The 21,096-nt window shown below is 44.6% G+C and overlaps 3 protein-coding genes across 3 annotated transcripts in view; all 3 read right to left on the bottom strand.

Annotated features, from left to right (window-relative positions):
• Window positions 1–1,826: 1,826 nt before the first annotated feature.
• ATP6V0E1 (ATPase H+ transporting V0 subunit e1) lies at window positions 1,827–11,019 on the bottom strand. The gene is made up of 4 exons (XM_032197173.1): window positions 10,885–11,019; window positions 9,346–9,393; window positions 4,879–5,006; window positions 1,827–2,085 (listed from the first exon to the last, which is right to left on the bottom strand). The coding sequence occupies exons 1-3, from the start codon at window positions 10,986–10,988 to the stop codon at window positions 4,913–4,915; spliced, it is 246 nt and encodes an 81-aa protein (XP_032053064.1). The 5' UTR covers window positions 10,989–11,019; the 3' UTR covers window positions 1,827–2,085; window positions 4,879–4,912.
• Window positions 11,020–11,728: 709 nt separating this feature from the next.
• On the bottom strand, window positions 11,729–16,020 carry RPL26L1 (ribosomal protein L26 like 1). Its single transcript, XM_032197215.1, has 4 exons — window positions 15,965–16,020; window positions 14,949–15,121; window positions 14,114–14,254; window positions 11,729–11,900 (listed from the first exon to the last, which is right to left on the bottom strand). Exons 2-4 carry the CDS (start codon window positions 15,114–15,116, stop codon window positions 11,772–11,774), a joined length of 438 nt encoding a protein of 145 aa, XP_032053106.1. The 5' UTR covers window positions 15,117–15,121; window positions 15,965–16,020; the 3' UTR covers window positions 11,729–11,771.
• A 911-nt stretch (window positions 16,021–16,931) lies between these two features.
• Window positions 16,932–21,096, bottom strand: part of ERGIC1 (endoplasmic reticulum-golgi intermediate compartment 1) — a 59,417-nt gene continuing 55,252 nt past the window's right edge. The window contains exon 10 of the mRNA XM_032196699.1: window positions 16,932–20,791. Coding sequence (XP_032052590.1) covers window positions 20,684–20,791 — 108 coding nt within the window. The 3' untranslated portion in view covers window positions 16,932–20,683. The remainder of the gene's footprint in view (window positions 20,792–21,096) is intronic.

Genomic DNA, 21,096 nt, shown 5'->3' with positions numbered 1-21,096 from the left:
CGGGCACGTGATAGGGGAGAGGCGCGCGGGGGGGGTATTTAAGGGAGGGTGGCGGGCTGGCAGCGGGCAGAGGGAGGTGGGAGGGCCGGGGGGGTGGGATGTGCTCTGCTCGTCCTCCTGTCAGGTTTGGGACACGTTCCCCGCGAAGGGTTTCGTGTCAGAGGGGACGATGCAAGAGCCCCGCTCGGCTGTGGGCGCAGTTTCACACTTACAGCATTCGTCCGTGCCTCTCCTCGGCACTGCCTTGAGTTTGTGCTACTGCTACAGCTTACAGGTGGTCAGCCTCAGTTACTCACAAAACATGAAATTACTAAATAAAAGAGGCCCAGCCATTCTTATCCCTTCCTATCATGCCATGCATGAAGAACTGTTTCTTTTAATCGTTTTCTTCACTTTTTGCAACTCACTCATCCATGTTAATACCATTGCTCCCCACCATACCCCACAGCACCTATAGCTGGAAACACAAACAATGCCTTTTTTTTTTTCCCACACACACATGTTGTTGGTAACACAGCTCTGGAAACAAGGGGCCAACCACCCACCCTGACAACTCATTATTCTCAGCACAGGAAAGCCAACCTCCATGAAGAGCAGCCCCCTGTACAGATACTTGCATTTCCCAAACAATACTGACAAAACCAGTTAAAAGCAAGCAAAATGACACTAACACTTTCTCAACAGGCTGTCAGCTTCTGACTCGAAGTCTTCAAGACTTCACTTTCTTTAACCCTCTTTTTTCTTCTTAAACTTCTGAAAATTATCAAAATCCCTCAGGAGATCAGAGCGTTTCGCTGCAGATCCAGGCTACCTATTTCAAGCACTAGCAAACTTCTCTCATACATATTTTAACATTCTGCATCCTTTCCTGTTGTCACAAACCAAGAAACTGTCACAGGCTTTGATACCCGAGTTGTTTGTTAAACACAGCGACTGAATCTCTCTTCTAATTTCCTGCAGTCACACACACTCATAGTCTTCAGCAGCATTAATTTCTGGCACACAGGTAGTAGGCAGTCACAAGGCAGACAACAGGTCGCACAACATTCACAAAACAGAGGCAAAACATTCCCTTTTATCTTCTTGAATCATGCTACTAGCTGGTATCTGTTTCAAAGCAAATATTAAGCATTCAGATAGAGGGAAATTTCTTCATCTGAAAAGCATCTAAATATAAAATCAAGAATGGCTTGTTTGTCCGGGTTTTGAATTGAAATTGAATTCTTTGCATGAAATTCACCACCAGCAAAATATGCCGTGTGAACTGTTTTATTGCTCCTGTAGCTTCAGCAGTGAGAGCTTGGAACCTAAAATAGAAAGCTTTTTTAAAAAAACAGTAAATACTAATATATACTGATACCACTGAATATTAAATACGATGAGCAGATCGAGATATTTTAAACTGCTACATATTCAAAATATTCAACATCTTGAAGCATTTCTCATCCCCTCCCTATGTTATATCAATAGATCTTATCCTCCCCTCCCAAGTACATCGTTAGTCCTCAGAGGAACTCTGGCTAACTAGCATCCGATTAAAACCACAGAAGAGTTAAACATGGCACAATAGCATTTTGTATAAAGCAAAGGATTAGTTTTATTTCCAAGTACGAGAAATTTAAGGCTGAATTTCCCCCAAACATAACTCACTTAAAAAAAAAAAAAAAAAAAGGCAATCAACATGTGGCAGCATTATTTCTCTTCTCCTCGTACAGTTTCATTGCATACTTTTTTCCAAGTGCAGTCAAACAGAACAGGGGTGAATAGCACAGACGACAAACCTCTAGCTAGTGTTCCTACAGAGTAAAATGAACAGGGAAGCTATGTCTCTGTAAGAAACATTAGAAATTTTAATCACATCTGAAGGTAACAGATAAAAGTGTACAGTACTGAAGAGGAGTTAGAAATTGTATTAGGCACACTCTTAAACAGTATAGTAGGAAAAAAATAGAGGGCTTTTAACAAGCCATTTAAAGCACAATACAAGTATTAAGGCATTAATGCAGGCTTGGTATCCAACCAGCTACGTTAAGGGCATCTTTGGATCTGTGGAGTTTTTTCATCTGCAGGAAATCTCTTCTTTACCTGCAAAGCAAGATGCAATTTAATTACGCCTTTCCATGGAGGTGTTTTACTAATTGAAGACCAGGTTGTTGAGTTAACCACAACTATTTCCATTCCAAAAATGCACCAAAAAGTTGTTAAGAACTGTAGGTAATTCATCTTTATGGAGTTAAAAGAACAATCTCTACTTCCTTGCTTTCCTTACAATTTAATTTCCAAAGTTACGGCAGGTAGTTTTAGTTATATTATGAGCTGGTGGAACAATTATGCTACTCTTAGAAAGTTTCAAGTAATTCTGCTGGCTGTAGCAGCATCCAGCCATCAAGATGACAGACCTTGTGCAAAGGCAGTTCATGGTCTGAGAATACACACTGGAGAGACAAATGTAAGGACAACAGCAGGCATTGCATCACACAGCTTTAAAATGAAAGAGGCTGCAGCCCTTACTTACCACAGCTGAAGAAGTTTGCATATCCTTACATACTGCTCTCCGAGCCATTAACTTGATTATAGTCAGCCATCTGATGCATCCCTTAAATTAGAGGGATACTGACCACAGAGAAAGACCAAACTTCTGTAATTTGGTATAGATCAATCAAGTCAGCATCCATAGAGGCATTACTAGAATGCAGTAAGCCTTCTGCATGTATTTTCAGCCTGTTCCACTGGTAAAGTTGAATAGGTTTGCTTACACTACCTTCATTTAAAAAAAAAAAAAAAACAAAAAACAAAGAACAACAGTCTCTCTGCTCTGGGAGTTAGTATTTCATTTTCTTTTAACTCCTCACACTCTGTCCATACTAATCCATCCCCACCTCAGTTGAAACAGAGGCTAAAGAGAGAAAGGAGTATATTGCATGCACCTTGAACACTGCAAAGGCACATCTTAGCCAAAAACAACTGATCGAGAAATAAACAGTAGCTGTATTTATGGAATTCTTTGCAAGGTAAGAGAGAGGGACCCCAACTCTTTCACATGGAATCCGATTCACAGCTCCAGTCTGGTGAGAAACTCGTCTGGAGCCCCTAAGTGCACAGAAGTGACAGGCAGGACACCGCAGCCTGCCCACAGCAGCCACCTCCGTGCAGCCAGACTCACCCAGCTCTGCAGGGGTAATTGGAACAAGACCATGAAGAACTGTGAGTACTGCAATAGCACGTTTCTGCTACCGAAAGGCAAGAATGAACGTGGTATCTAACCGTGGTATTTGAGGATTATTATTTGCTTCTACTTCTTCTTTAAACACGCTTTTCCCTCAAGGACTAGAATTTTCATTTTATTTCAAAATTAAATCAATGTAATCACATGCATCAGAGGTTAAAACAAACTACTTCATGTAGCAGCAATGTGTACACTACATACAACTTAAATTCTCCATTAGTAAGTTTAGAACCCCTCACGTAATCTCTCCGTCCATTCCAGAATGCATTAGTTCCCTCTCCTCCTCAGTACAACTTTAAAGTGATAAGAGGAAAGTGGAGATAAGCCCAGATTCTTGTAGCAGACGCCTAGACTACAAGTGTCATACCTCATCTGCAGTTGGTCTTTGCTGGTAGCAACACACAGTCCGTGTATCAGCCAGGAGTGAGCCCAGTTTTTAAATCCAAGGCATCTGCTTCTCCAGATAACTACACTTCAGGTCTCCATTTTTGCTAACTATTTCTGTGTTACCACCACACAAGAGCAATGAAAATGCACCCGGGACATTCAGCTTGCCCGAGCTACCTAATCACAGGCCTCTGCTTGAAGCAGGGCCAAGTCTACCTTTATTGCTTGCTGCTTAGAAGAGAAGACGCAGGCAAATCCACATGCCAGTGTCTGACACTACCCCAGTTCGGATGAGTCCTACTTTGAAGCAGTGGAGCTTTGCTTCAGGGTGAATGTTCAGGATGCTTTACAGCCAGCATTTAACTGAACTATAACATCCACTGCCATTTGTCTGCTGCTGCTGGACTTCTGTAAACAGAAGTTAAAGTAATAAGAGCAAAGGAGCAGGCAATTAAAGCAGTAAGAGGAAAAAACAAAAAACAGGTAAAAACCCTAAGGGCGTTCAGCTACTTTGTGTTATCAGCATAAAAACAAAGATCACGGGTAAATCCTTCTGCAGCAAAACCTTCATTTGAACCTTTAATTCTAAACGTTGCCCTTTCAGAGATACCTGAAGTCACCGTGCTACTTTTAATACAAAACTGTGTATTTTTGCTGGTCATGTCAGTAGGCACGCCTCACAACTGTGACAATGCAATCACCACCAGGCTGAGCTACGACTCGGCACAGCCAGGCTGGCATTGAAATAAAAGCCATCTGCAAGGTAGGTGCTGGCGGTGCACATCGACAGGAGGTGAAGAGCCCCTGGACCTGCAGCTCCCTCTCAGGCTTCCCAGACAAATAGAGGCAACTGGACACTGCCTTGGAAACCCGGACAGTTCTTGGATGAAATGGTGGTGGGCTGGGAGAAGGGCTCAAGAGTTGTAAAAGATTAGGAAATCCACTCATGCTAGCTGTTAATGGAGAGGCCCTTCCCTCCTAACTACGTTTTTTCAGTCGGATGAAGAAATGCGGCGTTCTCCCTATAAATACTGCGTGCTGAACACACATGACCGGGTGGCAAAGGCTGCCCAATGATTCAGCCGAAGCCTTTCACAGTGTCTGGCCAAGATTAACACCCAACGTTTGTTTTGTTGCCGTCCCTGGAAAAATCAATATCTCCTGCAAAACAGTTAATGATGCCGAACCTGCTGCTTACACTGCTGTTCAATTTCTCCTGAATCATTTAACATACCACACGCACTAATAGATGTGAACATACTCACCTGGTCAATAAATTGCAGCAGTGGGCAGCTGTCCTTAAGGCCAGTGATATTTGAGGTACCAGATTGTTTCATTGGTTAACTGCGGCCCAAAGAGAGGGTTGAGTTGAGCCAGAATCGCAATCAGCCAACTGCAAGACAACCCCCCAACCCAAAAGAGAGAACATCAGCCACATTACAGGATTTATTACACAAGGAAGGCTTGGCCAAAGCACAGGCGCTATCAGAGGAGACAAGACAATATTCAGCAAGGGCTCGAATCAGCTCAAAACCTTGCTCGAGCTCACACAGTGCCTGGATACCAGCAATGAAGACCTGGGACCAAATCGTCCCAGCTGAAACAAGTTGTCCTCTTCCATCTGAAGCAGCACAAAACCACCAACAGCACTCTCGCGTAGTTTCTCTTTGGCAGGAAATATATGACAGTCAGATAAACGTGGGTTCAGAATATAGAAACATAAAAAAGTCAGCCCTTTTCTTGGTGCCTTTGAAGCATCCTTTAAATAACCAAAAATAAATAAATAAGTAAATACAACCAAGCTCAGAGAAGCCCACTCTCCCTCATCTGCTGTTATTTTCCAGGTACAGCAGCCTGCCCTTGCAAGCCTGGCATAATTTCCATCAGTGCTGGAGCAAAAGTTGATTAAACCTGGCACAGACGTCAAAGAAACAGGGACCTGAAGCAAAATTGTAGACAAACCCCCCAGAACATAAAATAAATCAGGTAATCAATCAGCACAACGACATGCTCATCAGGCACAGCCATCTTGTCATCGCAGCACTCCCAAACCGACGCTGCAGAAGCCACAGCCACCGCCCAGAACAAGAGGAATGCAGTTTGTGGAAAATATCCAGGAAAGCTAAACAGAAATAAATATTCCGCTGCTACAAGACACATTTGCTTTGTAAATATTACAAGGTTCAGAGAGAGCCATGGATGCTTCCCTGGATTTAAGTCTCCGTTAAATGCTAACTGTATAAACACGGTTAGCGAACACACTGGTTCATCTATCTGCTATTTCCAGAACGCTTTGTAAGGAGGAGAAAAAGCAGAGCAGCTTTGTAATGGGAGCTGCCACAAATGGATCAGAGTGCTCAGGCAGTCATGGAAAATTCCACACAAACCTGGATGCTTTGACCAGCAAACGAAGTGCAGGTCGGCTGTAAGAAGGCTACAGCAGCCACGGGCAAAAGGTGTTGGCCAGACTTAAAGACAACGAAACAGTAATACTCTTAAACATTACAAATATTTATTTTCAGTGTTGCTTTCAGTTTTGTGCAAATTAGGGCTCCAATTAAAACGAAGCGCCGAGCTTGCAGCAGTCTATCAGCCACGCAAGCCTTGAAATACCCAACAGAGACAACAAAGCAACTGAAACATCAGCAAGACACTAACAAGACGAGCCAACAGCCACTAGGTTGACTTGCTTCTGGCCTTGCTAACTGAAGTGATGACAACGTATTTTGGAACCCTATTAATCATTACATTAAACTTACTTATGGTAAAAGCAAATTAGTTCTTAAAAATTGCACAGAATTCACTCTGAACGGTTCATTTTCAGAGAGAAAAGATAGAAAAAGGGGTGCCAGAGCACTGTACCATCTGCCTTTAATACCCCGGACTACCAGCAGTGGGAGGAGGACAGAACACCGAAAGCCTGAAGGACAGGCTTCTCCTCGCGCCGTGTGGCAGGGAGGGACGCTGTGCACCACCACCTCCCCTCGCTGCTGCCTGAGCTCAGACCAGCACGGCTGTGCACTAAACGAGCTGGGAGCACGTTCTAAGTATCAGCGTCATCGCCGTGTCACCAGGCTTTCAGCAGAAGCTGTGCACTTTTCTAAAGCTGTTTGTTGGGACCACGCTGGATGCCTGGCTCCGAGCACGGCGGCATTACAGGTCTGTAGCGTGTTCCTCCTCCCTGCACGGCTAGGGCCTCATCATTTACAGCTCTGAGCTCTGTGGCTCCCCTGCGTTCAACACAGGGCTTGAAAAAGCTTTCCCTGTGTCTCGCCAAGTGACAATCTATCGTGACAAGGCAGAACAAAACGCGGCATTCAGAGCAAGACAAAGCAAGCCCCTGTGCCCAACGTGCAGCGTGCTGGAGCTGCTAAAATCAGGTATGGCGTTCGAGCCACCCACGGGTCCTCAAATCCTGCCGGATAGCAGCTACAACAGCTAGTGCTAATTACCCAGCTCATACAAGGAAACTAAAGTCCCTTATGTTCTACCAGAAAGATTTTTAAAAGGTCTTCCTACCCTAACTGCCATCTGTCTGTGCTGCATGTTACAAATTAAGGTCCTCTTATCTCCGTTTAAATGTCAAATTGGGCAGCCGTATTTTAATCCTTTTAGGATCAGTACCAGATAATATTATTTTTCAAACATCCTGTCCTCTGCTAGTAGAATATCACAGTACTGCTGCAGGAGCTGCTTTGTAAACTGCAGAAGAGATTTAGGCTCTTTAGACAAAACAGTGCAACCTGGAATTTCTGCAGCAGTAACCCCCCACGCTTTACCTTTTATTTTTATCAGAGTGTATGTTCTCCTTTAAAAGGTGGCTGGATACAAAATCTGTACACAAATTACACACACACAACAAATTCCGCACAGAACAAGCACATTAACACCACATGATCCATGTGGTTACTTGAATTGATCACTGTTAAATCGAAACACAGAAGAAATAGGTTTAAGTTGAAATGTGATCGACTCAAACTTGGTTAAATTCAGTCTGATTCAAATCAATTTGTCAATCAACTGGTGTTTAATAATAACAGGAAATTCATTTTTTTCCTCTCCATTTCAAATGGAAAGAAAAGATCAAGAACACAAGAGTAGCAGCAGTGGAGTTTCAAACCACCCTATGAAGAAGTAGATAGCAGTACCAGCCACCTGTTAAGGACACACAAAGACCTGAGATGAGAAGTTATTTCAGCCCCTAACACTGTATCTGATGAAGAATCCTCAGAAACCATTCTTTGGCCTTTCAGCAAGACTGGAACATTCCATACAGAATTCATGACAACACAATGACTCTGCGATGAGGCAAGTTCTGTCCTGGAACATCGGGTGCAAAATCTGCTTTTTGTTCCATCTTGGCAAGCAGAAACTACACATAAACTTACGTGCTTAACTACTGATGGCTTAGAACACAGTAAGGTTTCCTTCTTTCTTTTTCTTCTTTTTTTCAAGGTGCAATTGGAGAAAGCCAAAGGAAACACGGAACACGAGATACAGCCCACAAGGTTAAGAATGAAGACAGAGGCACCCACTCACTGGGCATGCAAAAGCAGACTGTAAATCACGTTAATGACATCAGCTTTGTAATAGATCTGCTTCAGTACAAAAAACACTAGACCTACAATGAAAGACCACTGAAAATTTGAAGTGCTCAAAACACTAAGTCAAACTTAGGAAGCTCTGTGACAAATACGTTCCAGATTATAATTGGGAGGATTTTGTGGATGCCACGTGGCCTTGACTTCAAGGAAACTGTCCTTCCTCAAAGAGCAATGCCAAAACCAGCAAACTCTGAACTTGAACTGGAAGACTAGGACATGATTTCTGTTAAAATGCAGCATAGGAAGAAATTCAACAAGGAAACTAAACTTAAATAAATAAATTAAAAAAAAAGCATCCCCCCAATCTTACCATAATCTGAACCCCATTTTGACGCTTTTGCCAAAATAAGCATCCAGTTGACCATTCTTACCTGAGCGTTTGGAACCTAGCATGAGATTAGGTTGCTAAATAATTGGTGCATAGGGTAGGGAGCCTTCACGGCCCAAATAAAACCTGAATATCACATTACAAAAGTAAATTAAATGTGCATAAGCCTGTGCAGTAGGCAACCCAACAAGGCCTCTCCTGAAACGTGGCAACACTGATAACGTGGTTTTTGGCTGCCAGTTCTTAGGAATGAATAGAGATGCATTTCTCTAAATATGTTAAGCTCCTCACAGTATGTAAATAATACCTAAATACTCAGCAAAGTATAAATACTATTCAAGTAGTACTTGAAATTACTCAAGTAATCGTTTTATTACTAGTTATCCTGAAAGATCTAATCACTTTCACCAGTCTAATCTCCATACTAAGTTCTTTCCAAGTACCTTTCAAAGTCACTTCTGCACATAGCTTCCCTGACACACTGTCATTAAACTTGTGAATGAATAATCCAGTGACCTGGAAAGGAGCAACATCGAGTCACTGCACTGCAGTACTCAACAGTACGTGCCACAGGGCAATTACACAAAACAAGAGGAATTCTGGTTTATTTTAATGCACTTTCCACCACCAGGAAAACATTTTCTTCTCCATGTTGAAGGCCTTTAGGATCAAGAATTGTAAGGGCTGTTGAGGAACATCATGTATCCAGGCCTCTGTGAGTCATTTGCTCGAGTTTCCTCCCAAATTTCTTACATGAGAAACGTACCTTGATTAAGAGGCAAGACAGTATTTATACTTACAACAGGTAGCAGCAAACAGCACAGGTCACCAGCATCGTGTTGATAACACTGCAAAAAGAACGAGACACAGCTGATTAAGAGTCATGTTGTGACTGACCACAAGATGCATAGGGAAAAAAAAACAAGTTCAGCTGTGATCATATGCAACATGACTCAACGTCAACGTTCTAACTGCTTCCAGCTGAGCACACTGCAGAGGCTAAAACTGCACAAAAGAACTGACACTGGGCAAACAGAAGCATGCAGCAGTATTTAGCTGGAGTAAAATCCAGCGCAGGGAGTGTCCTTGCTCCATTACACACACTGCCATGTGCACCAGCAAGTTATCCAACTTCTGAAGCTGGATTTTCTAATACCACAGGAAAATATTTTCTTCATGTTCAAAACTCTGCTTACAGAAATCTTCCCTGACAAAGAGATTTCAATTTTTTTTTTTTTTTTTTTTATCATCGATGTAGATTTTTTTGCACACAGAACAACTTCAAGTGGCCTTGAGATTTTATCTGCAGAATCAGCTTGCTTTCTTACTGAAAGTAAGAAAATAGTGACAAATGACAGTTAAGCTAAGAAGTAAAAGCCGGCCTGCTCTTGGAACTGGCAGTAGTAAGTCTACAGAAATGGTATTAAAACAAGAGGATAGGAAATAAGTTTACACTGAACTTAGTAGCAAAGTGGGGGAGGTTGTTGGTTTGTTTTAATTTTCTTTTGCATACGCCCAAAGAACCCGTACTAGGTGAGCATCTTCCAACCCTTTTGTGACATGGATAACATTCAATACGTGTGGGTGTATAAAAATGCATAAATAAAAACAACCCATCCATACACATTCACCTGGTCAACCTTCTGACAAGTGCTACAGAACCAGCACAGCCTGCACAGAGCTCAAGGCACCCCTCCTAACCACATGGTCCCAGGCAGGAGCCATCGCTTGGAAGTTTCAACTAGCACAATGTGAATTCCTAACCCTGTTAAAATCTGCACTGACTTTCTTGGTTAGAAGACGAAGAGGCCAATTCAAACACAGCCTTTGGTTGGTGGTTTTTAAACAGAGAAAGAAACGAAACGAGATGAGAAGTTAGCGGGCTATGCAGTGTCAGCACAGAATCAAAGACAGCAGCGGTATTAAACGATAAGATTGAGGAAGAAGAACAGCAGCGGCCTGTTACTGGTTGCTAAAGGGTAAGATCGAGGAAGCAGCACAGCCCTGCAACACCCACGTTTGCCGGAGCTGAGGCCGAGGCAGGGATCCCTGCCGGTGCCCGCTCCCCACAGCCAGCAGCTCCCCTTCCGCACCCCTCCCGGGGACACCCGAGGCCAGCGAGGTCCCGGGGCACGAACCCAGCTCAAAGCCGGGGCTGGGGAAGGAATTACGGGCAGTGCCTCGGGGGCAGAAGCGAAGGCAGCGCCGGGAGCCCGGCCTCAGGGAGCCGCCTCACCTCAGGGAGCCCCCTCACAGCGCAGCGAGGCCCGGCCCGGCCCGGCCGCGGCTCACGGGGACGCCTCAGGGGGGAGCCTCGGGGCTTGTCCCCGGTCACTCACCCGCGGTTGGGCCCCTTGGGGACGAGCCAGGGCAGGAGGGCGCCGACCACCCCCCAGAAGGCGGTGACGGCCGCGATGGGCACGGCCAGCCCGCTGTACGCCATGGCCGCCGCCGCCGCCGCCGCCTCAGCCGGCCTCGGGCACGGCCGCCGCGGGGCCACCTCCTCCCCGCCCCGGCGGCCAATCGGAGGGCGCCACGTCACGCGGGGGCGCGCACGGGAGGGGCTGCGGGGCGCGTGCCCGCGAGGAGGGAAGCACCCAAGGGTGCTGGGAGGGGGGGGCAGGGCCGAGCGCGGCGCAGGGGGCACCAAGGGAAGAGGCTGGGGCAAAGCCCGGCACATGCAGTGGCCGCAAGGTGCCCCGTGAAGGCCTTGATGGCCCCACCTGCTGTCAAATTCCGTAGATTGGGGGAAAAATGTTAAATGAAGGGGATTGCAGAAAAAGGCTGAGGGCCAGAAATAGTTTGGTTCAAGTAGCCGGTAACACGTTCAATGTGTGTGGCACACAGAATTAACGTCTTCATTTAAAGCTGTCGACTTCTCTAAGTGAATGTCAGAGATCAGTGAAAAAAATTTACCAGGCACTAGATGTGTTACCCGGATTGTACCTGTCCTGCACCGCTCCTCCCAGCTTTGGCTGAAACACACCTTTACAGGGAAAAGGTCAATGGTTTCTTAAAAGCAAAAATGATTAGAAAACTTGTAGGTTACTGGGCTTTTGACATAGCCACCATTAAGCACTAAACTTATAAGTATTACTTAAAACATTAACTTTTAAGCATTAAGTATTTCAACGCTGAGCGGACACTATCAAAACTTGCTAACGCAGAAGACACAACACCAGGTTTAGTTTTAGCAGTTCTTTAATGGTGTCAAATAGAAAACAATCTACTCTTGCATCTTTTCGATTGTTTCTTCCTTGTATTTGCCTTTCTCCTTGCCAACCTGGCGAGATTTTGCTTTACGCTCCAAGATCTTCTTGCGATCTTTGTCCAGCTTTAGCCTTGTGATCACCACCTAGGGAAAAGACAAAGAATTCAGCGTCCTCGGCATGAAGTACAGCAGCCTGACAGCACAGAGCTAACACAGCGTGGCCTGGGCCCATCACCTCCAGCACACTACCAAAGCACAGTTTATTACCACACATTCTTTAAGTTGGTTTGAGTAGAACTGAGGTACCGAGCTGCCCACATGTTCCACAACGCTGCGGTGTATTGATTTCTCCAGGTGCATTCAAGGAATCAAAATATCTGGACTGTGGCTTGGATGCATGGCCACATTTGAGCTAACTGAAGAGCGGTCAAATTTCGACCCAGCTACAGAATGAAATCATTACTTTGAAGTAAACCCAATTTCCATCTTTTCATTGGAACGCTGTCTGTTACACCAGGCACTGCTCAAACACGATGGACACTGCACCGGCATACAGCTGACTCTTCTTCCCAGCACCACAAAGGAAAGCAATGGAGCCTGAGGATGCGAGGAAAACAGCCTCAAACTGTGCCAGAAAAGGCTTAAGTTGGCTAATGGGATGAATTTTGGCGCAAGAAGGGTGGTCAGGGCTGGACCAGGCTGCCAGGGAGGTGGTGGAGTTGCCGTTCCTGACACCATTTCAGAGAGGTGTGAACGTGACGCTTTGGGACATGGTTTAGTGCTGGACTCAGGTGGATGGTTGGACTTCATGAGGCTTTTCCAACCTAAATGATTCTATTAATTTCTCCGTGTTTTAAACAATTCTACCTGCATTTTGGAACACTAGAAAACCACGCAGCTGCTGGCCACTGTTGTGTCATTGCTATACTGCCTGGAGTAACCAAACATCTGGCGTTACTGCAGGGAACAATGAAGTCCACGCATCACTGACTCGTACATGGAGAACGCTTTCAAGAACACAATCTGCTACTGACCAGTTGTAAAATGGACAGGAATTATCAATTATTACTACCATGGGCATATAAAAGATAATCTGCCCAATCCATCCGCTACCAGATCCTTAGCGACATTTTGTAACAACGCAGAAGAAAACCCAAGGGCTGATTTTCAGCCCCTGGACAGCTTCAGTTCTTTTTCTGCCCCCAAAACTGGCAAAGAAATAAATACTTTGATATTATTGAAAGGAACACTTTAAAGATACAATTGACATAATCAAATCCTAGAAAATTGATATAGGCTGCAGTACAGCTAAATGCTCCTGGTTAGTTCCCCTGTGCAGTCCGGTCTCAATCATCCCTTTATATAAAAAAAAGGGTGGGCAAGACACCACTGACCCATCCCACTGCCAGTTTGCAACCAAGTGTTCCCCTGTTCTCATGCATTAACAACTAGAATCTGTACAAACCTTTCCCAAGGTCCCAATCCCAGTTAAGGTGAGCTTTCACAGAACCACAGGACCAGCACAAAGCTCAATTTCTTCCACTGCTATTTACCAGGGAAGTAATACCCAGCTGTAGGTACACTGCTTCCATCAGTGTCACCTTGTACCTCAAATGTTGTTCCTGCACACAGGTCATTAGGCTGTTTTGGAACCATTCTGCTCTGCCTCTCCCGTACATACCAACCTTTCAGACCAGAAAACCTGCTACAACTGGATTTCCTCCACCAGCACTTCAATACCCATGCCCACACGGCAGGCTTGAAGCAGACTCATTTCATCTGCTTCGAACTAGGTTTCTGTCTAGTTGTTCTGTTTAATAGGAAATGTTTTGCTATTATGACCTAAACAGGCTTTGCCTGTTTTTTGCTAACTCTAAACACTGTAAAACACTTCAGGCTAAAACTAGATTCAGGTGAAATTAGTGCCTAACAGTCGCAAGAACAAATCACAGTTCTGAGCATCTATCCAAACATTTCCAACACTTCCTTAGTGCAGTGCCAGACAGCAACAATGAAGGGTTGTTCTAAACAATCCATTCCCAAAACGATCATTAAAAAAAGTAAAACTATTTGTGCTTTAAAAACGCCAAGCTCTTCCAAAAAGCATTTCAGGTACACTCTGAAGTCTGTAGCAACTTCTCTACCAAATAAGCCTCCAAAACATCTGAGAGCTCCTGGTTCCAACCACTATTTCCCGGCTACTGTGACACTGTAGCTTTTCTTTGTTAATTAACGCCCATTCCAATCAATCTCAGCCTGTTATTCACATGTCGTAACAAGGTTCTACTTATGCAAGTAGCAGATTTTTGATTTGCCAGCAAGGCCTCTTTGTGCACCACCGATGTCACTTTACGCACCTTGCTAGGATGGATTCCCACGTGCACAGTCGTGCCGTTGGCCTTCTCACGCTGCACACGTTCGATGTAGATGACGTATTTCTTCCTGTACACCTGGACCACCTTGCCGATCTGCTGCCCTTTGTAATGCCCCCGGACAACCTACAAGAGAACATAGAAAACGTGTTCCCAAAACTTACAAAATACCTCTGTAATAATTACTAGGCCGTAACAAACACAATGTAATTATCTCAACAGAAAACCAGAACTGCAGAGGTTGAGCTCCCAACTCTACTCACGCCAGAAAGCTATCAGTTACTGGATTCAGGTGATCACTAACATGGAAAATACCATGGATCAAAACTGTCCTTTTCCCTCATTTTGCCTGCAGTAAGCCCTAATCAAGTAACTTCCAATCTTTTCAACCAGAACAGTCAACCTCAACAGTTTTACATCTTAATTTGTCTCTACATTACATTTTAAAACAAAAAGGCCACCTAACTTCATTCACTTCTAAACTGATCCTGCCCATAGTACAGGTAGCAAACAGCCTACAAAAATGAAATCATTTTTTCACTTTATTCTTTAAAGTCTTTAATCCAGAGTGACCATCAATGCACGCAACTAAATGACACATGTGAACAACGCATATAATTCTACTGCCAGATTTATGTTCCTCTTATCTTCCTTCTCACTGACATGACCTTAAGAAATACTCAACAGGCCAAAGCTATGATTACATTAACTTGTATTATTTTTACAAGACTCATGGCAACGCTGTAGCATCGATTTGAATTTGGCATGGAAAACAAAATATGAATGAACTTCAAGTGTGACAGTGCAGCCTGAAAGATACCTGGACTTCATCGTCCTTTCTGATGGGCATCGAGCGGACGTTGTATTTCTGCCGCAACTCCTTGGAGAGCGGGGAGGACATTATTTTTCTTCGGATGTGCGAAGGTGCATTGAAGTGCCGTTTGCGGTTCTTGCTGCGGTCTGAGGTCACAAATGGATTGAACTTCATTTTGGCTGCAGGAAGAACAACAGCATTTTGAGAGACATATTACTCAAACGCATTCCTGTTATTGCCTGCCTATTTTAAGTACGCTAAAAGTTAAAAATGCAGTTGAGCTGTTTTTACTCCCACTCCAAATTTGTACAGCTTTACAATATGGAATTTAAACAAGGTTTAAGGCTCTTCCATAATTGACAATGACCCTATGGATTGTCAAATGTGCTCTGTGTGTGCATGAGACCGTTCTTTCTAATCCAGAGCTAAGTGCACTCAGAGTGTGGGACATCTGATTGAGCAGTCTTAATTTTGCACCAATGTAAACATCTGCTTTATTTATGAAGGGAGCATACGTTTCAGACTTGCAAAGATAGAATACTTGTAAAGCTTAGAGGCTGCAATATTAGTGCAGTGCAATATCAGACTTTGCAGCACGTAACAGATTTGCTAAACGAACTGCATTTGGCCATCCCTAAACCTCAATAACCACGCCTAACGCTGTCTGCCAGGGCACTGCTATGCCGTGCCTGACAGCCTGGCCCCGGGCCCTTCTGTTTGTCCACGCCAAGCCTCCCCCCGCTGCTAACCAGAAGATCTCAGCCTTCCACTGCGTTAGACCATTAAATCAGCGAGGTCTGCGCGGAGCCTGCCCCCCACCCCCCACCCCCGCGCGCCGCCCGGTGCCGGCACCGGGCCCCGCCTGAGCAGACAGCCCCGGCTGCGGGCCGGAGCGGCCCCTCCGGGCCCAGCGGCGCCCGATCCCGTCAGCAGGGCCCGGTCCCGGCCGCTGCCCGCCCCCAGGCGCGGCCGATGCCGGCGGATGGCGGCCGATGCTCGCAGCCCGCCCGCGGAGCCCTCACCCCGCTGCTGCCGCCGCGCCGCTCGGCCGGAAAGAGAAGGAGGCGCTTCCGCTTCCGGCAAGAGGCCGCGGGGTTCGCGCGAGAGCTCGCGAGGGGGGCGGGCGCCAGCAGCGCCCCCTGGCGGCCGGAGGCCAGCGGTGGAGGCGGAGAGAGAGGGGGCGTGGCCATGTGGGATGTGGGCGTGGCCAGGTGAAAGGGGGCGTGGCCAAGCGGGCAGCCCTCCCCCGCCCCTCCCGGGCCCCCTCAGGGCTCCCCTGAGGCGCCGAGGCCCGGCCCCAGCCCCCCTCAGGGGAGCCCGCCTTTTTTAACCTTCCCCACAACTTCATTTTTTTAGGAAATTATTCCCAATTGCTTCATTCTGGTAGAAATGAAGCTTCTCCCCTCAGAGCTCATTCCCAAAGGGAGGTGCTGGGAGTGCCCGGTGTAGGGCAGGAGCGAGGCAGGAGCAGCCCCCCAATTAAAAATAACTAATTACCGAACGTGGTGCGGACACACTGCGCCCATGCTCAGTCTGGCGTAACCCTGCGCAATTCAATCTTCCCTAATTACCTCAGTGTGATTTCCAAATACTGCGTGAAGCAAGACGAGACGGAAATTAAAAGGTGGGGGGTCAAAACCGGGGTTATTTTACACATCAACTCACCGAGGAAACAAAGCCAAAACCAGCGAGTTCCAAGCACAATCCACGCACCTCATTTAAAAAAAAAAAAAAAAAAACAAAGGCAAAAAAAAACAACCCCAACCTGAGGTTAGGACACTTGGTACCATGCAAAGCCAAGCACTGAACGTCCAGCCCTGACTCAGGGCTGATTACAAAAGAGCCCCGTTAACCCCAGCAGTGATCGCATTGTGCCATAACGCTGAGCTCATTGGAGCAATAACTAAAAACAAACACAAAAACCCTTTCAGAATGATTTTGCAATGGCAGTGCAACAAGAAAGCAATCAAAACACGAGAGATTTATTTGTAATTGTAGAACTAAAAAGCCTAGGATTTTATTAACATCAGGTTGCAAACTAAAAGGGAAAGGCGAGAACTCCTGAATAAACTCCACTGTAAAAATGCTTTTGACTTGTGCTTTAAACATTGCCGTACCGCGTTACAGGACTACAACCCCTGCCCCTCTCCCCCTTCTTCCGAGGACTATTGAGAAACACCTCATCGCCATATCCCAGCTGGAACTTCAAAGGGCTGTTCTAAAGCAGATACTCATTGCAGTCATTTTCAGCCCCAAAAGTTTGTGTATCACACAACCAGGAAGCAACTTTAAATGAGAAATAGTCAGAAAATTAACTATAAACATTGCCATCTACACTGCAGGTTTCACTTTTTACAGAGCAGTAGTTAAATGCAGATACTTGGTACATCAAACATTCATAAATGCATCTCAATTTTTTTCTTCTCATCCAATTTCCATTTTCTTAAAAAAAAAAAAAAAAAAAAAAAAACACTTTAGCAGTCCACACAGTTCTTGAACATGCCAAAGCACAGCTTCACAGCTTCCCCTAGAGCTGAAATTCCAACTCCACCACCGCAAAGCATCCCGTGCTGCAGGTTCTCATTGTATGATGAAGCGCAGCTTCGAAGAGGTTTATTTAAACCAGAATATACACAAGTGCTAAATATTTTACTTCCTACAGGGATGTCGTTCTTGGAGAACCACAAATACTTCTGTCAAAATACTGATTTGAAAGAGCAAAGTCAAGATGAATGAACACATAAAATCAACAGTTTTCCTTCCCCTATGACTTGAGATTATTGTTGTTTGCATTGATGTTTCAAAGCATCGTTTTATCTCTAGAAAATGTCTGAGAATAGAAGTGAAATCTAGTGACACATGTATGCATGGGGCAGGACTGCTATGACAGTAACCACTGCACTTTTACATTTGGAGAGAAGAGCAAATCCTTCTGTAAATACACGATGCAGCAACATTACCTGATCCAAGCCAGCCATGCCTGAAGGACAAGCATGCCACAATGTACGGCAGACCCTGGAGTCAGCCTTGGCTTGGTAGTGCTCAAAGGCTTAGACCTGGCTTAGAGAACTAAGGTGCAGACTGTTTCTTCAGCAGAGCTTCGCCAGAACTTTATTAGAATTTGGTTTCCACATTTAGGAAAAAAAAATAAAGTGATTTATTACATTATTGCAGTGGACATTTTGGCAGAGAAAGCAAGCACATTGAAGTATGCATCTGTTATTTCCAAAAAAAGCGAAACATTTTCACTGATCTGGTTTAAAGAACTGGCCTGGACTGCGCAGAAGGCAGCGTTTAATTCAGATGATGGGGGGGAAGGAGAAGGGCAGAAATTACACACCGGAGGCAGGAGACACGCAGGAATCTGCAACCAACTTTTCTAGTTTTTGTTGAAGAAATTATAACAGGGAAGAAACTTCAGAAAACTGACAGCGCAATCCACCGTGCTGCAGGGATCTTCTCTTGCATCACTCAGAAGGATGCCCTGCTAAGACATTAACATTGCATCCCTGAAATCCATCAAGTTCGCATGCTGTAAGCAAAGATCCAACAAATTCAAGAGGAAAAACTAGGATTTTTTTTGCTTTAAGTTTCAGTTGGTGACAGTGGATCAGAGGAAAGAAATCCTTCAGGCAGCAGGAGAAGGAATTGCAATGGAAAAACCCCAGGCTGCCACTAGGCAGCCGCCGCCACCTAGTGGGTACTGCTCGTGGACAGACGGACACGCGCACCGAAATGAAGACAAGCATCTTGTTTTCAAGTTGATTTTTGTAAATGGCAAAAATGTATAAAATCTATCCATACATTAACAGATACAGGAAATTACACAGTCCAGTTTACACCTAAAGGAACAGCAATCAGTCCATAATAAGAACAAGGAAAAGTTCCAATGCTGTAACTGGTCAGGAATCACTACAGGGCAGAAAATGGGCCAGGGTAGGGCGGGGGGGTTGTTGGCCTTTTTATTCTTAGGGGGGTGTGGGCATGTACGTGTGTGTGCAGATAAAACTGGCTACCTTCCCTACTTCCAAAAGAATGAGACAATTTCAACAGACATGTATTAGGAATACTTTTGAAATGTATTTGACTCTAGCATTAACACTGAATATTCAAAGATTCATATTATTACAACAAAATGTTTGGATACTTTGGCCTCCAGGAAAAGGCAATGGACAGCAGATATTATCCAAGAGAAATCCTGCACCCGTCTTAGAATTTATACCATCGATTGAGTTAAGGATTTTAATTTGTTATGATTTTTGTCTATCCTGGAACACTTAAAATCTGTGTATCCTCGGCTCAGACACTCACAAAGCATGCAGAGACTGTTACTACTCAAGGAACATTTAGGAGGCTATGCAGAATGCACTGGTGGGCATTGGTCTCATTATTAGTGAACTCATGTCTACTGTTGCATACAAGCCACGCTTGGCAGTAGCTTCCCCCTCACACCTCCATTTCCTGGAGGTCTCAGAAGACGAGGCTTGAATGAACGGGCATGGAAGTTCAGGTACCGTTTTAAGGAATAGAAGAAAATTGCTAGCAGGGGCCGGGTTGTGGGAATGCCTGCCCTGCTGTCGGTGTACCTGTGGGCAAAGTGTCAGTCTAGGGCTCAGGAAAGATGCCTGATTGGATTTTAAAGAAACAGGTAGGCACCTTGAACCGTGAAGAGACAGACTTCCTGTGTTTTCCAGGTGTATTCAATATACACACACAAAGCAAGACAGTAAGCTGTGCTCATCCACCCAGAAGACTGCATCATTTTTCTGGACACATAGAATGGGCAACCCCTTTTCAAAATAACAACAACAGTAATAATAATAATAATAATATTAAAGCAGAATTGCAGAGTCCAGACTGCTGGGTGGTCTGTGTTTAAAGAAACAAACACAGAAGAAATTAAAAAAGCTAATGCTGTAAAGACAACTATTCCCTTTCAAAGCAAAGGCCACATAAAACTGTGTTGCTCGGTTTGGTTTTTACTTCATGCCACCTGTAAACACAAGACTGGATATTCAGTTTCTGGGAAGAAATTAAACCACTTTTACATCCAGAGTAAAAGAAAGGCCCTTCCTCTGCCTGGATCACAGATCATCCAGGAAAAAGTAGCTGGGGGAAAGCTTCCTTTTCAAATTTGCTCATTTCATTAGAAAGGTCATATCTGAGCAAAAGAGCTTTCCATAAAAGCCCAAGACATTTCTTGATGTTATTTCTGCCCTCTGTCTCTAAAGCTTGCTACAGGAACTAACACTTTCCATTCCTCACCAACAGATACATCACCTTTTTGGCACCACAGGTGGAATTTCTTCCTAATGTATAACTTTGCGTTATATAAAAGTCGATTGTCTAATCATGCAAATCCAACAAAATCCCAAAAGTGCCAAAAGACAGCTTAACTCTTTGTAATCTACTACCTAGTTTGTACACTGCCATCAGAACCTCCCACAGACGATACTGTTCTCCTTACTTAGATCTGACAGTACATTTCATATATAGCATTTCAACCTGTTTCTGGGGGGAGAGAATCAAAATCTAAGCCCTGATTCCATTGATTTTATTTTTTTTTTTCTTCTCAGAGCTCTGAAATGCATGGAAATTTCTTTGATTTGTTGAAGAGGTCTTCACTGAACAGCCTCATTAGAGAAAAACTTACTGATTCAATCAAATAGAAAATAAAGACAAAAACAGGTAGTGGTAGGTTTCTCAATCTTTGACCCTGTCCTTGGAGACGAGTTTCACTGCTACTGCATCTTCCCCAGCTGGATCTTCTTCCAGGCTTCTGATGCTGTGAAAATGCAGGAGTCAAGGATCCCAGCTACAGTAAACGTTCCCCCAATGATGGCACATATCTGAAACACACAAAAGAGGAAACAAACGTTAGCAAGGAGGCAAACATTTACGCAGCTTGAAGCTGAGAGGAAAGATATTGCCTACTGCTAGGGTATCTTCTGGAAGCATGCTAAGAACTGAGTAACAGTGCAGTAATTACATGACAATCATTCAGGAAAATTGTTCTCTGTAGTGGAATAATTTAGTGTTATCCAGAATCATCACAGCTTGAGCCAGTCATAAAACCCAGCTCCTAGGAGTACAGCATAAACGCTGTTCTTTTCCAGGCTGAACTCCACCTAACAAAGCTTTCTAGAAGCTCTGT

This window comes from Aythya fuligula, chromosome 14, assembly GCF_009819795.1.
Source record: "Aythya fuligula isolate bAytFul2 chromosome 14, bAytFul2.pri, whole genome shotgun sequence".
NCBI lineage: Eukaryota > Metazoa > Chordata > Aves > Anseriformes > Anatidae > Aythya > Aythya fuligula.
Note: the sequence above shows the minus strand (reverse complement) of the source record. Positions and strands in the feature narration are given on the sequence as shown.

Coding starts and splice junctions, on each gene's coding strand:
- ATP6V0E1 (XM_032197173.1), bottom strand. CDS start 10,988: ATGGCGTACAGCGGGCTGGCCGTGCCCATCGCGGCCGTCACCGCCTTC. Junction 9,394..10,884: donor CCCAAGGGGCCCAACCGCGG/GTGAGTGACCGG, acceptor TTCTTTTTGCAG/TGTTATCAACACGATGCTGG. Junction 5,007..9,345: donor GCTGTTTGCTGCTACCTGTT/GTAAGTATAAAT, acceptor GTTGTCTTGCAG/TTGGCTGATTGCGATTCTGG.
- RPL26L1 (XM_032197215.1), bottom strand. CDS start 15,116: ATGAAGTTCAATCCATTTGTGACCTCAGACCGCAGCAAGAACCGCAAA. Junction 14,255..14,948: donor GAAAGGACGATGAAGTCCAG/GTATCTTTCAGG, acceptor GTTCTCTTGTAG/GTTGTCCGGGGGCATTACAA. Junction 11,901..14,113: donor TGGGAATCCATCCTAGCAAG/GTGCGTAAAGTG, acceptor TCTTTTCCCTAG/GTGGTGATCACAAGGCTAAA.